General features: G+C 43.3%; 1 protein-coding gene across 3 annotated transcripts in view; it reads right to left on the reverse strand.

The window, feature by feature from the left end:
- Htt (huntingtin) overlaps positions 1-14,173 on the reverse strand; it is a 110,949-nt gene that overhangs the window by 61,792 nt on the left and 34,984 nt on the right. For all 3 annotated transcript variants that reach the window (XM_048364904.1, XM_048364903.1, XM_048364902.1), the window contains 16 exons: positions 13,604-13,727; positions 13,228-13,346; positions 12,319-12,430; positions 11,973-12,110; positions 10,986-11,144; positions 10,798-10,895; positions 9,379-9,518; positions 8,318-8,381; positions 7,953-8,053; positions 7,493-7,639; positions 5,942-6,062; positions 5,118-5,194; positions 3,809-3,960; positions 2,571-2,773; positions 1,878-2,004; positions 601-728 (listed from right to left, as the gene is read on the reverse strand). In XM_048364904.1, the coding sequence (XP_048220861.1) occupies positions 601-728; positions 1,878-2,004; positions 2,571-2,773; positions 3,809-3,960; positions 5,118-5,194; positions 5,942-6,062; positions 7,493-7,639; positions 7,953-8,053; positions 8,318-8,381; positions 9,379-9,518; positions 10,798-10,895; positions 10,986-11,144; positions 11,973-12,110; positions 12,319-12,430; positions 13,228-13,346; positions 13,604-13,727 (2,010 nt within the window). The remainder of the gene's footprint in view (positions 1-600; positions 729-1,877; positions 2,005-2,570; positions 2,774-3,808; positions 3,961-5,117; positions 5,195-5,941; positions 6,063-7,492; positions 7,640-7,952; positions 8,054-8,317; positions 8,382-9,378; positions 9,519-10,797; positions 10,896-10,985; positions 11,145-11,972; positions 12,111-12,318; positions 12,431-13,227; positions 13,347-13,603; positions 13,728-14,173) is intronic.

Here is a 14,173-nt window from a genome sequence, read left to right on the forward strand (position 1 = left end):
TAAAAATCCACTGATAGCTTATATCCAACAGCCAGATAGAAAAATAGGAGAGAAATGAATAAAAAGATGGAAACATATCTCTGCAAAAAGGAGTCTACCCGGCAGGTGGCCACCCTTCGAGGTGGCCCTTGGCCATGTAGTGAAAAGATTCTTTATAATGATAGAAAACTTTCTCTAGATGAAAAAGGGACTTATCGTGATGTGAGCCTCTCAGGGCGAAGGCAGAGGAAGCCCGCATGTGGAGCTACATGAGATCCGTGTAACCTGGCTGTGCCACCTAAGAAAGGTTGTGGTGAGCCTCAGATGTGCATACATTGCACACCGAGACTCGGGAACCCGTCTGAACACTAGCTGTCTTGGGAAGTCCATAAACCACATCCATAAAGCATAAGAAATCATTTCCCTATTATAAAAATCCCAGATCTGTAAGTATCTGGAAATATCTGTAAAACTACCATAAACCACACTGAAAGACAAACTTGGAAAAACCAATCATAATTCTTAATTTCTACCAATATGTCCATATGCATACATTGTTCAAATCCTAAGAAAAAGTTCAACAACCCATTAGGAACATCGAAGTACCCACACATTTGGTACCTTGTAGTTGGCGTGAGTGGCCTTCAGGACATCATGCAGTCTGAGGTAGGAAGGGAGATGGTAGAAACTCCCCACTGAGGAGGATTTACTTGCTGTGACAGGGCCTGAGGAATCTGATTGTCGAGAGGCTTCAAAAGTACACAGAAAAATAAATGTTTAGTCTGTACATCCGTTTGATAATAAAAATTTGAAAAAATAAAAAATAAATGTTTAGGTCAAAGGAAAAACCTGTCCAAGTTTGCAAGAATTACTGGTAATATGATTTTTAAGTGTTCTAGAAAAAACAAGTTTGAATCTCACCTCTGGCTTCCTGATTAAGGAGAATGAGAAATTAACAAAATCAGAGCATGAGGCCTAAAAAATAACATAAAATAGTAAAAAGAGCACCAGTAATTCTCTTTGGTTTCAGTTGCTTGTTTGCTTTAGAAGGCACCACTGTGTCAGCTGAGATCTTGCTTGCTTGGTAAGGGGTCTGCTTACTGATTGAATGCTTGCTGGTGTGGGAAGGCATCACTTTGTTGACTGAATGCCTGCAGTCAATCCCAGAACCTCTCTGCTCGTGCACAGTAAGAGCTGTACAGACTGGATCTAGTTATTGCTGCCATGTCAAAATTCTGGCTCCTTGTCTCTAACATTTTTCCAGGTAAAGAAGCCTTCTCAACGTCTGTGAATTTTCTAGACTTTTGTGACAGACTTGAATCCTTCCTTTAACAGTCTGTTTTGTGACAGGGTGTCACTCTGTAGCTCAGGCTGGCCAGAAATATGGATCTGCAGATGTTTCTGTAGATCCTTCTGCCCCAAGCTCCTGCGTATTATGACTACAGGCATGTACCACCATAGCCAGCTCCCACATTTGCTGTCTCTTCTACATGCAAATTCTGTTTCCTACTCCCAAATCCCTATCAAGTCACCACCAGCTCTACACACACATTCCAAGCTACCCGTACTACCTTCGCTACTGAAAAATCAAGAGCCTTCCTTCCCCCACTATATGGGAGGAAGAAGGATGCACAAGATAGCTACCTCCCTGCCACAGCCAGAGGTCTGCGGGAAACCGTGACTGCTTATGGATGCTAAAGCCAAGGAGTGTGCTGCTGACAATTAGCAGGTTCGTTATCTGAAGCAACTCGGAGAACTCTCACTGACTTTCTTGATATGTACTAGGTTTCCGCATAGCACAAAGTGTTCTGTCGATCTCAACAGGAGTGTAAGCTTAACTCCCACCCTTCTGCAGCACAGACAGCGCCTGTCCCTCCCTACCCAGCACTGTGTCCTACCTGCACTGGCCTCATTGCCTTTCTTGGGACTCAGAGGAACAGATGCTTGTTCTCCTGGTTCTTTCTCCTTCCCCTTTCGTCGGATGGGACTTAGGGAAGGGGGGTTTGTCAGAGAAGGCAAGGCTGCCTGAAACAAAACAAAAGGGAGGCGGAAGTATAACAGACATTGAGAACTAAAACTATCCATATGTAGTTTTACCACACAGTGAAAAGTGCTAACCATATAATTCACCCTGTACTTTAAGCTTGTGTTTACAGAGCTCTGATACTATATATACAGAGACAGAATAGAATGGTTTAAAGATGAAAGGCACAGGAAATAGAAGAATTACATGTAACTATAAAGGAACTGATAAATCTGAAATTCACTGTGTGAATAGCTTGGCATTTGTTTTAGCATTGATTTTTTTTGGAGTATACTTCACAGAAAAGAAAAATGAATTATCATAATATAGGAGAGAGAAATGAGGCACATGAGTCAGACTTTAATTCTGAGCTTTCCTGGTTGACCCTTTTAAAAAGAGCACAAAATATATAACCACATTTTGATGTTAAATGTACTATCAGGATAAGAGTGCTATGGTTTGCTGACAGCAAAAGAGAGCGAGGAAAGGAACACACTGCTAAATCAAGGTGTTCTGGAAGCCCAGTCATCCAGGCTGATGGTAACAGCTACCCTGAGGAAGAAGTTACCTTAACTGCTGGCCCAGGAGTCACATCGTCCAAGACATGAGCACAGATATTGATCACCTTCAGCAGGTGGGAGAAAAGCTGCTCTACCATGGGCACCAGTGTCCGGTCACCTAATGCAGGCCAGACCTCCTCTTGTCTGGTGGCTGTTGGGTTGGCTTCTTCTTCAGCAGTCCACGAACTTCTCAGAGACTTGGGGGCGCTGGCTGTGATACAGGCACACATATTACTCCCCTACTTCCAGTGTAGGGGAAGGAAGCTGCTCGCGGAAGACACCAGTTCCTCACCCACCTTTACTGACAGACTGCTGGCCCTCTGTATCTGATGCTCAATTAATGCCTCAAACTGTCACCAAATGTCACCATCATACACCAGCCCAGGATGTAGTCCTCACAAGCGAGGCTCAGTTGCAGATTAAAGCTTAGCAATTCTGCCTCTGTCATTCTTCGAGTCACTTCCTTCTAATCCCAAATTACTTCAACAGAAGCTACACCATGATAGTAATTCTGGTCAAAATTTGGAGGTTAAATCTTCTAACTGATCTTCTTCCCCACTTTCTCCTCCAGCCTGTAGTCAGTTAAGTTGAACGGTCCTTTTAGAATGTAAATCTAACTCTGGGTTGCTTCCATGAAATCTGCTGGTGGCAAACAGAGCAAGCCCATATTCCTTGCTGGGGACTGGGGTCCCTTGCTCAGCCCTTCTGGCTGTCTGCGTCCTCCATTCCCATCCTGGACCTCTCGAGGCATCCACGTTGGCCGCTACTCCCCCAGAATCACACTGTTCTAGCTCCATGCCTTTGCGTGAGCAATGCCTTATTTGGTGTGCTGGTTCCATAATCTGTCTAAAGGACAGCAAGAATCTATAGCTGCCCTGATTTGTAGGAATCTTCCGTCCATCTACAATCAACTTGAAAATGAAGCACATACATATGCTCTAATGCTCCAAAGGTGTGTGACAATTCCGGGTACACGATAGCCAGGACCATACTAAGCTCCAAGGGGCTTAGCCTCACTAAGGGGATGGATTGGGAGAGGGCTGCTCTCCAACATGCAGCAACACACAGCAGAGAATAGTTGCCACTGTATACAATCACACAGGTAGGCAACATGAGACAACTGGACTGAAGGAACCAGCTATCCTGGAAAATGACCAACAATTCCTTTCCCTTGTTTGCTCACTCCCCACTCCCATCATAAGGTAAGCAGAGATAAAGTCCTGGAGACCCTACTGGAACTTGGTACCTGCGAGCAAGTTTCCAGCCACAACCAAGGCATCTTGATGGGCTGAGAGATCCAATGGGAACCAAGCGGACGAGAGCAAGGTGAGAATCATGGTGGCCATCCCCACGGTGCAGCTCTTCCTGGAATCATCGGAGGCGCTCAGCGGGGGTGCTCTGGAAGGAGGCATTTTCGAGGTAAAATGATAGGGAAGTTTCAAGCAAATAGTCTCAGGAGAAAGGTATGTCAGGAGCATTTCATAACTGCTCAGACGTTCATTTTACTGTGGCTAACCAACTAATACCCTCCCTGTAAAGTACAGCGCCCTAAAACCTACTTGAGGAATCAAATCAAGTAGTAGATCTGATTAAGAGAAGTACAACTATGTGTTTATTCTGAGGAATTTTTAACTTCCTTTGTGTTTTGATTTTGTTTTGACTTTGACTTAAGTGAAAGTCTAGTGCTGGACCTCTAACTAAAACCTGTAGTTGTGCAGTCAATATTTGTGAAAAAAGGAAAGCAACTGTTGTAGATTAAGAATACTACTGGGCACAGGTGGCTCACATGTGTAATCGTAGCTACTCAGGAGGCTAAGATCTGAGGATTGAGGCTGGAGGCCAGCCCAGGCAGAAAAGTCTCCACAAGACTCTTATCTTCAATAAACTACTTAAAAAAGCTGGAAGTGGTGCCATGGCTCAAGTGGTAGAGCATTAGCCTTGAGCACAGAGAGGCTCAGGGACAGTGCCCAGCCCCAAGTTCAAGCACTGAGCCAGAGAAAGTCTGCATATCTACTGTCAAGCAAGAGGAGTTATCAAAATTCCTCTCAATAACCAGCACACAAGAGAAGGCTTACTTCTTAATGCTGCACAAGAGTAAAAAACACTTCCCAGAGGCCAGCAGGCTATTTACTAGAGGAAAATTATTTTTTAGTGATAAATGCTAACATAACACGCAAGAATTCCTAAAGTACAGCTTTATAGCTCATCTTTCTGTATTCTAGGTTATATCTGTCAATACCTAAGTATTTTAGAAGCAATCAAATTACTTAGAAAAGTCATCTGCTAGCATATGGAACTCCCTTCAGTGAACTCACCGGTCACACCTTCAAATTCTCAGAGACTCTTAAGGGTGCCTGGTATTTGTTAGAGTCACAACTACAGCACAACAGACCCTTCCTAGTACTTTTCACACAACTAACAGGACAGAAACAAGCACTGTCAGGTATTTCTCCCAAAAGTCACACAGACAGAAGACATAAAGAGAAAAAGGGTATCCCAGCATCTGTGCTTGTCCACGTGGTTGCAGACAGCCACAGCCTGGGGAGAATACGCACCCACAATGCCAACCTAAACTCCAGATGCAAACAGGAAAGGCTGCAGAAAGGAGACACAAAGCTTCACAGCATCCAAACTACCAAAGAGAGAGAGAGGAAAAAACGTCACCCACACACCAAAAACATTTACCAAATTAAACTTTGTTCTACCCTTTAAAAATGGTACAATCATTCAGACCACAAGACATTCACCTTACCAAAGGAGACACACTGATACGTTAAGATACAGCTTGACAACTAGCATACAGGCTAATAAAACGGTGACTACACCCCACCCCACTGAAGAGGCCAAAAGTTATTTTTCATACTTGAGACCCAACTGTAAACAACCCCTCACATGGTTTTGTAGTCTACCTTTTTCTGTCACCATGAAGAACTCAGATTGTAGCTCTCTGTACCATTAAAAATTCTCCAAAGGATCGTATTAATGTACAATGTATTAGTACATATAACTTAATCATAGAATTTAATCATTTTTAGTTTTTAGACATCAAAGTCCAACTTTAGATCATGACGATATGATACTATAGAATAATCTTTGTATTTCTGATTTACCTTTTAGTATAATTACAAGGTCTCTGAGTTAACTGTACTAGAGGTGCTACATTTCCAATTCAGATTATAGTGTTTTTATTTTAAAGTCTTCTTAAATTAACTGGGTTACTGTCCAATGAGCCTGTACTAGTTTAGATTCTGTTGATAAGCCATACTTCTTTAGCAAGCACCTCAGAAGAGCACTCATACTTCAGTTCCTGTGACCATGCGGATGGATTTTCACAGAACTACTTAAAATCAATCTCCTTAAGCCCACCAAGAAGACTTACTGTGAGTGCTCTAGTGGTTGATGTAATCAGCTCATGAGAAACTGCAGCAATAACTCTTGACAGGTTGTTTTCCAAGGTGACATCTGTTATGGTTGGTAGTAAGCTATAACCTCTATATATTCTAGTAAGAAAAATACAAGACTTAAAATGTACTCCTAAAGCATACATCATTTTTTTTCAAAGATCACAATGCACTAAAAAGTTGAAGACTATAAGCTGGGTGCCAGCGGCTCACGCCTGCAATCCTAGCTAATCAGGAGGCTGAGATCTAAGGATTGTGGTTCAAAGCAAGCCTGGGCAGGGAAACCCATGAGACTCTTATCTCCAATAAGCCACTCCAAAACTGGAAGTGGTGTTGTGGCTCAAAGTTGTAGAGCACTAGCCTTAAGCACAAAGAAGCTCAAGGGGAGCACCCAGGCCCTGAGTTCAAGCCCCACAACTGACAAAAAAAGAAAAAGTTTAAGATTGAAGGCAAGAAAGGATAATGCAGTCCTGACTTTGGACTGGCAATAGGGTTGGGGATATAGATTAGTGGTAAAGCATTTGCCTAGTGTGCACAAAGCCCTAAGATCCCTAGCATTGTAATGAGAGAGAGAGAGAGAGAGAGAGAGAGAGAGAGAGAGAGAGAGAGAGAGAGAGAGAGAGAGAGAGAGAGACAGAAAGACAGAGAGAAAGAGAGAGACAGAACGAACACACAACACATGAACCATGCACGGAAATAAATTTGGTCATCATCTGGAGCATAGGCTGAGAGCCCTCTTCTTCCACCAGGTGTTACCCCTACTCTGCACTGCAGCCCTGGGGCAAGGTCTTCCTCAGCCTGCCTGCCACCTGTTCAGAGCATCCACAGTCTCTACTACTGAAGTCCCAAGGCACTTCTTCCATATTCTATTGGTGCCACCCTGTGTACAGCTACCTTCACCCATTCTAGTTCCTCAGTGGTTTAAATCAGGCCCATGTGGAGTTCACATCTGACTCACTTTTGTGTTCCTCAGTGTTCTCTCCAGATAAACTCAGCAACAAAACGAAAAAGAATCTGGTTTATCTGTCCACATGGATTCTAACAGTAGAATTGAGAAACATGGCAGAAACGGTTGATTAACCATGGCTACCATATAGAAATGAAGTAAATCCAGGTGACTGTCAAGAGGCCATATATGAAAAAGAACCAGAGCAAACAGAGCTAGAAGCATGGTTCAAGCAGCAGAGCACCTGCCTGGAGGCACCACTGCACATCACTGAGTAGCCCCTCCACACCCCCAGGCTAACATTACCAGGCATGCTCTTGACAGAGCCACTCCCTAGAAGGGACACTTAAAACAGTGTGCTTTTCAATGGACCTACACCAAACTGTAAGACCGATCATGTCACTCCTCGGATGTGGCAGGGCTTGACCACAGTGGTGGTATAACAACACCCGAAGAAGATAAGTGCCTGTCAAAGGAAGATGAGCTGCAATATCCAGATCTAAAGCCTTCTGATTTCAGAAAGAAAGGAGGCATCAGAAGAAGCCCATTTTGCCAACAAAGTTGGGGCCCATGGGCAGTCTACCTGGTAATGGTGCTGACGGAGAAGTGCGATGGAGGCTGCGCCTCATGCATGAGTAGTTTCAGGTAAACACTGCTTTGATCTCTTGCCACAGCCACTACTGGATCGGCCTGTCCTTGGTCACATTTATAGAACAGCTTTGGAACAAGCCTACCATGAGAGCAAGCCTACCATGAGAGAAAGCACCTCAAACGTATCCATGCTCACAACCGCCCCACGCAGCCGGTATCCTCAATCCCCCCCACCTCCAGGCAGCAGAACTCCCTTCCTAGTGCTACTCTCAATATTCCAAAATTTTGACAAGGAAAACATTACTTTTACAATACAAGGTTAGTATTTTGTTTTTCTAATTATCATTTTAGATTATTATAGTAATAAATTTTTATGTCAAAGAGTAGAATTTGTCCTGCTATTTATACTTCAAATACAAGAGTGCGGGGAGAGGGAAAGCACTGGTAAATACCTTACTAATGAGGCTGCAGCAACATGTCGCACCCTGGGATCTTCATCCCCGAGCAAATAGATGACCACATTATGGAGCACTCGTTCTTGCAGGTGTAAAAGCTTTAGAGAGGCAGATAATAAAGATAAACGTAACCTCTGTACCTGACCACACTTTAGGGGAGATGTTATAGAAAGCTAGTGAGGAAGAGCCTATGATAACTAGTCTTAAGTCTACACCAAATAGTCACAACTTTTGTAACAACAACTGTGGAATGTAGCTGTAACACAATGACACCATTAAGGAAGTTTCATGCACTAGGAAGGTCCCACAAATATTCAGGTTCCTGGCAGTTAGGGCATGGTCTCCAAGAATGAGCTGCTTACCCCTGTGTAATGATGAGCCCCTCTGTGCAAGCTTTCTGCTTTTGCCTCCAAAAAGCTCACCAGCCTAGCGAAAGAACATATTCAACAATTGAAGTCATTCAGTCACTCAGCAAACCCTCAGTGCCTACCTGCAGCTCTGGCAGCTTGGACACTAAGGCTGTTCACCCAACTTTCAGCGGCAGCCATTCCTTGAAATGACAGATCTAAAAACGGGCTTAGAAAGGACTGATTTACATTCCTTTTGCAATTTCAGACTCGCCATGATGGTGCTTGGTAAATGGCTTTTCACCAAAATACACAAGTACTGTTTCAAGGACTCCAAGATTGCCCCTCGGAGGCCTCCTGAAGAAGAGAGTGCACTGCAAACTACCCCACCCACCAATGGGCCGGGCACCTTGCTCCATGGCCCTCACTGCGGGAACAGTAAGAACTCCTCTCAGATGGATCAGAAATAATCCACAGGGCTTACCGTGGTTTTAAAATCAAACAATCAAATAAGCAAACAAAACACCCCACCTGGAAGACTAGGAATGTCATTCAGTGCTAGAGTCACCACTGCCAAACAAGTATAAAGCCCTGGATTTTCTCCCTTTTACCTCAATGAAACAAAAAGAGAAAGAAAAAAACCCACCTAGATTACAAAGGTATGTGATTTCCCTCTAGGGCAACTGCTGAAAGAAATCACCTCAAGCAAAGCTAACTCTGAGAAAATTAAAGTTGAAACACAGTTATTTTTAATTGAAAAAAATGCAAATCAGCTGACTCCCTTAAGTTCAGAAATATAATGATAGTACATTATAAGCAAGCAGAATTGGCAACGATCTACATTGTTTATAAGTTTAAGACAAAGGTGAAAAAATCCATGGCTCTATTATGCCCACATAACCCGGACTACCCGAAAAACCTATTCCTCATTTAAAATGCCCAAGCACAGGGCAAAGTTCATCAAAAGGCTACGGTGGGGGACAAAAATCACTGTCCTCTGTCTAAACTATTGAGGTTTCAACAGCCAAAAATGATCCCGGGACTTTTGTATCTCAATTTGAACTGGATGCACTTACCTGAAGTCAACCTCAGCAACGGTTTCTAGCAGCTCTGTTCTCACCAGCCAGTAGGAGCTATTCCTCAGAGACAGCACATCAATGAGCAGCTGCAATCCCAAGTCACTGTAGCTGCTGCTGCAGAGACTCATGACGCAGTGCTGAAAGGCAGGGCCACGGGTCAGGCCATTCACAGCCCTAGCTGGGCTTACAAGAGCACTCATACCTGCACCTCTTTGGTAATTTTTTTCTTGTTGTTTGTTGATACTAGCACTTGAACTCAGGGTCTGGGCACTGTCCCTGAGCTTTTTCAGTCAATGCTGCCACTGCTGCCACTTGAGCCACAGCTCTACTGTGTGTGTGTGTGTGTGTGTGTGTGTGTGTGTGTGTGTGTGTGTGTGTGTGTGTGTGTGTGTGTGTTTACTTGAAGATCAAAGTCTCAAACTTTCCTGCCTTGGCTGGCCTCCTGAGTAGCTAGGGCTACAGGTGTGAGAGCCAACACCAACTCTTTTTTGTGGTTTTTAAACTGCAAGAGGGATGCTGCAGGCTCTGAGAAATAGTCATAGTATATACTTTATTTCAGTAAAATCAAGGAAAAGGTAACATTGTCCAAAAAAGGAATGTAATCATTACCTGACTTACAAAATGGTAACCCCTTCTGTATAACACCTTAATAATAACAATAAAATTCTATTTAAAAATAAAGTAAAATAATAAAAAGTAGGCTGAAACACCCAGGCACTGGTAGCTCACACCTGTACTCCTAGCTACTCGGGAGGCTATGTTTGGTCTGAAGATTAAAGTTCCAAGCCAGCCTCCACCAGAAAGTCTATGAGACTATATGACTTTCCAGTCAGCCACCAAAACACTGAAAAGGAAGCTGTGGCTCCAATGATAGAGTGCTAGTCTTGAGCAAAAAAAGCTAAGGGGTAGCACTCAGGCCCTGAGTTCAAGCCCCAGTATTTCCATACACACAGAAGCAGGTTGATTATATAATAATCCCTATCGCTTAATTTATTCAACATTCTATGCATTGGCTTACTACAGTATTTTTTTGTTACTCAACGAATTTTACATTTAAAAATAGCATGGTGTAATCTACACATACCTTTTAGGAGAAGTATGTATTTCAAAAACTATTCTAAGAATTTTTAATATTAGAAAGTCCACATGTTTCAATCCCTTCTGTAAAATATGAAGAAAAGTGCTCTTAGAATTCCATGTGAAACTGTATTGTGAAATATATGTGTGCAATCAAAGAAATTTTTTAAATAACTAAGAGTTTATTTAAGCTTTAATGTTCTTGGCAATGTCTTCTAAAACAGAGTTGGCATATATGGATGTCATTGAATTTAGAAGATGAAGAAATGGCCCCTCTTTCACTCCAATTTTAACAGTAACAATGGTAGAAAGTCCGCTGGTCAAAGAAGCAGTGCTCACCCTCACAGCTGTGCAGGCCAGCTTGCAGGTCACAGACGACTCGTCCTTCAAGCTTTTCCTCAGCAAAGGAATGCAGTCTGCCAAGGAAAATCTATTTCCTGACCAGGAGAATAAGCAATACATATTTCCATAGCCATGTCAACAATGGAACGCTATCCAGAACAGGCAGCACCCAAACCGTCCACTACCTGTGAGGACTCTGACGGTGCCCAGCCAGTCCCCCACGTGGAAGCGGGACCTGCTGAGGATGGAGCAGATGAGCGTCCCACAGAGAATGGCAGTGGCTCCTCTCACCTGCGGGTCTCCGTGATCAACGTAGTTCAAGATGTCAGAGACATACTGCTCCCCTGTGGAAACATAATGCGAAGTCACCGTACCACTGCCTTTCTACTTCAAAAGCTTAATCTTCAGAAAGGAGAAAAAACAGCATTCCAAATGATTGAACCGTAAACACCCTAAGTAGTCAAATTTTTTTTTTTTTAAGTTATGGGGTTTAAGGGCTCTGGATTCATCTTATTAATGGTCTTTCAAGACAAATGATTTGTGGGATTTTATTCCAGGCTACCAGATAATAATCCAAATCCCCGAGCTGTATTTTAAAACAAAGACAGGAGAACCTCAACTCATTACCTTCTTACTTAAGCAAGCAATGGAACAAGTTTTCTCTCTTACCCAAAACTAGAGAAAAAGGCAGAAGATAATTTCTACCTCAGGAGAGAGGACCTGCGGTGGCGTCTCTAACCTCCACTAACCTCTGACCAGCTGAGAGTGGGGTACAGTACAGGCACATGTAGTATATGTGTCTACATCATTCTATGGCTTCCAGATTTCTAGTCTGTGTTTTGTGTGTTTCACCTGTGAACACCACATCTAAAGGGGACCGTGAAAGTAAGAAGAGTACCATCTATATGTCCATAGAGAGCTACAACACAGTCCAAATGCACAAATTAACTCAAAATACTTTTTGTTCTAAATCAAGAATAAAATCTAAGACCATTTGATATATATGTACATACACACACACACACACACACACACACACACAGAGGAATCAAATCCAGGGTTTCATGCATTCTAGGCAAGCACTCTACCACTAAGCCACATTCCCAGCCCCGAGATACATTTCTTTTAAGAAATGATTTAAGTCTGAAGGAAAGAGTGAGCTTTGAACATACCAGGGTATTCCATGGGGTCAAGGGGTACTTTATAGAGTCTACTGAAAAAAGACTCTGGATGAAGGGCCACGGCTGCTCCAACACAGCTGAGGGCCAGGGCCTTAACACTGACCCTCACATCTCTGTCTGGAACCAGGGCTGCAAAGAAAGCACCCAGGTTAACTTCAGCCTTTTCAAATAAACAAAACTAGATTCTATTCAAACACTGCCTGCCTCTATCATTTCCTCCCGTCTCCCATCAGTCAGGGTAAGCAAAGCTACACTAATACTGAAGCAAGAACTGAACTCACAATTGGCCTCTGAAACTTTGAACATCTCAACTCTGTATCTGCCTTCCTGTGCTTACCATTCTTTTTCCCGGTTAACAAAAATGACGCAGATAAAAGACGAACACAATGGACCAGAGGAGCAGAGTCATCATCAGTAGAATGTCCTATGTCACCTTTGATTCGGCAAGGCTAGAACAGAGAAGGAGACTTTTTTTTTTTTAAATCAAAGAGCCAACAAATACAGGCTTGTAATCCCAGGTACTCTGAAGACAGAAGTTAAAGGATCACAGGTCTTGGCCTGGACAAAGGAACAAAACCCTATCTCGGAAAAGGAGGTGTGGTGCAAGGGGATGTACACTTGCCTAGCAAGCACAAGGCTTCGAGTTCAAACTATACCACCAAAAAAAGGTCAATACATCTATTCATTAGTTTATTCAACAGAATGAGCAATGTCAGCTGCTGGGTGGGAAGCTGAGCAAAATCTGACCAATCAGAGAACTACAGCACAGGGTCACAGGATCACAGGGCTGAGGCAGAAGCCAAGCTCAGCACACAGGGAGAGCGCACTGGAAAAGGAAGCGACGAGGCTAGGGATCTCATAACGGCTTCTCAGGTTGTGGTTTCCACAGGACAAGCTGAGAACACTCAGGGCAAAGGAGAAACCCAGAGGAAAAAAACTGGGAAGACGGTACAATTGCATGACAGAGACAAATGATATATAAAGAGATATTTTAAATAGTTCAATGTATCCAAGAAGTCAGGCAAAGCAGAGCTCAGTGCAGGCCAGACCGGCCAGGGAGGACTTTCAGGCCACCTTTAAGTATCTGGGTAGGAGTTCCCAGAGAGGGGGAAGAGCAGGGAAGCCCGGGGAGCAGTGAGTGCTTGGGTGGGAGGTGGGAGAAGCAGCGCTGAACACAGCACACAGGCAGCCAGGAAGCTTTCAAAAGGCACCGAAATCTGAGTCATGGCGGGCCCTGGGAACCCACCTTTCTTTCTGCATCACTGGGTTCAGGAGCTTCATCTCTTGATACAAATTTATCTATACTGCTGTCAGAAAGCTGCCTGCTGTGACCCATGCTTTCCAATAACTGTACCTTCTGAAGTGCTTTAAAAGAGGAAGTAAGATTTAGTGACAAGTGTCCAATTAAAACACAGTGCACATTTCCCCCCAAAATAACGTAAAAACACGGGATTTAGATAAAGTGTGACCATATGTAAATTAGTCATTTTCATCTGCTAGTTATAACTCACCAAAGAACAAAAAGATTTCTACTTAGAAATGAAAATAAAGCAAAGATGTACTAAGATGAAAAGGACACAGACCATTTTGTAGCAACCCCCACACCCCCAAAGTCCCTTTACCCAGGGAAGAGTTTCTGAAAGCACTGGAGTCTCCACCAGGAAGAACACACGCAGCTTCCTCATCTTCCTCCGTTGGCTGGCCGAGCTGCATGCCTGGGTACTGGCTGTCAGCACCATCTAACACCTACCACAGCGAGGACAGCTGTAAACACTCAGAACTGTGATCACCAGGGAAAAGACACACACACACACACACACACACACACACACACACACACACACGGGAAGGATAGTAAAATGTATTTTAAATATACCAAAAAAGGGGTATGTATATGGGCAAGGCATGGCATTTCATGCCATAATTCCAGCATTCATGAGGATGAGACAGAAGGAGCCACAAGTTCAAGGCCAGCCTAGGCTATATAACAGGTCCCCATCTCAAAAACTATTTTACAACCTCAGCATATATTTGTCCCAAACTTTTATTACATAACTCTTGAGCTATCTTCTGTCCATGAACTCAGATATCAGAGAAACAGAAATCCATGGTGTTACAAAACATATTGAAAGTTTTAAAAGTATACAACGTATAGCATATTAATATTATCCTATTTCACGAAGGCCACATGA

This window comes from Perognathus longimembris, chromosome 16, assembly GCF_023159225.1.
Source record: "Perognathus longimembris pacificus isolate PPM17 chromosome 16, ASM2315922v1, whole genome shotgun sequence".
Classification (NCBI taxonomy): Eukaryota; Metazoa; Chordata; class Mammalia; order Rodentia; family Heteromyidae; genus Perognathus; species Perognathus longimembris.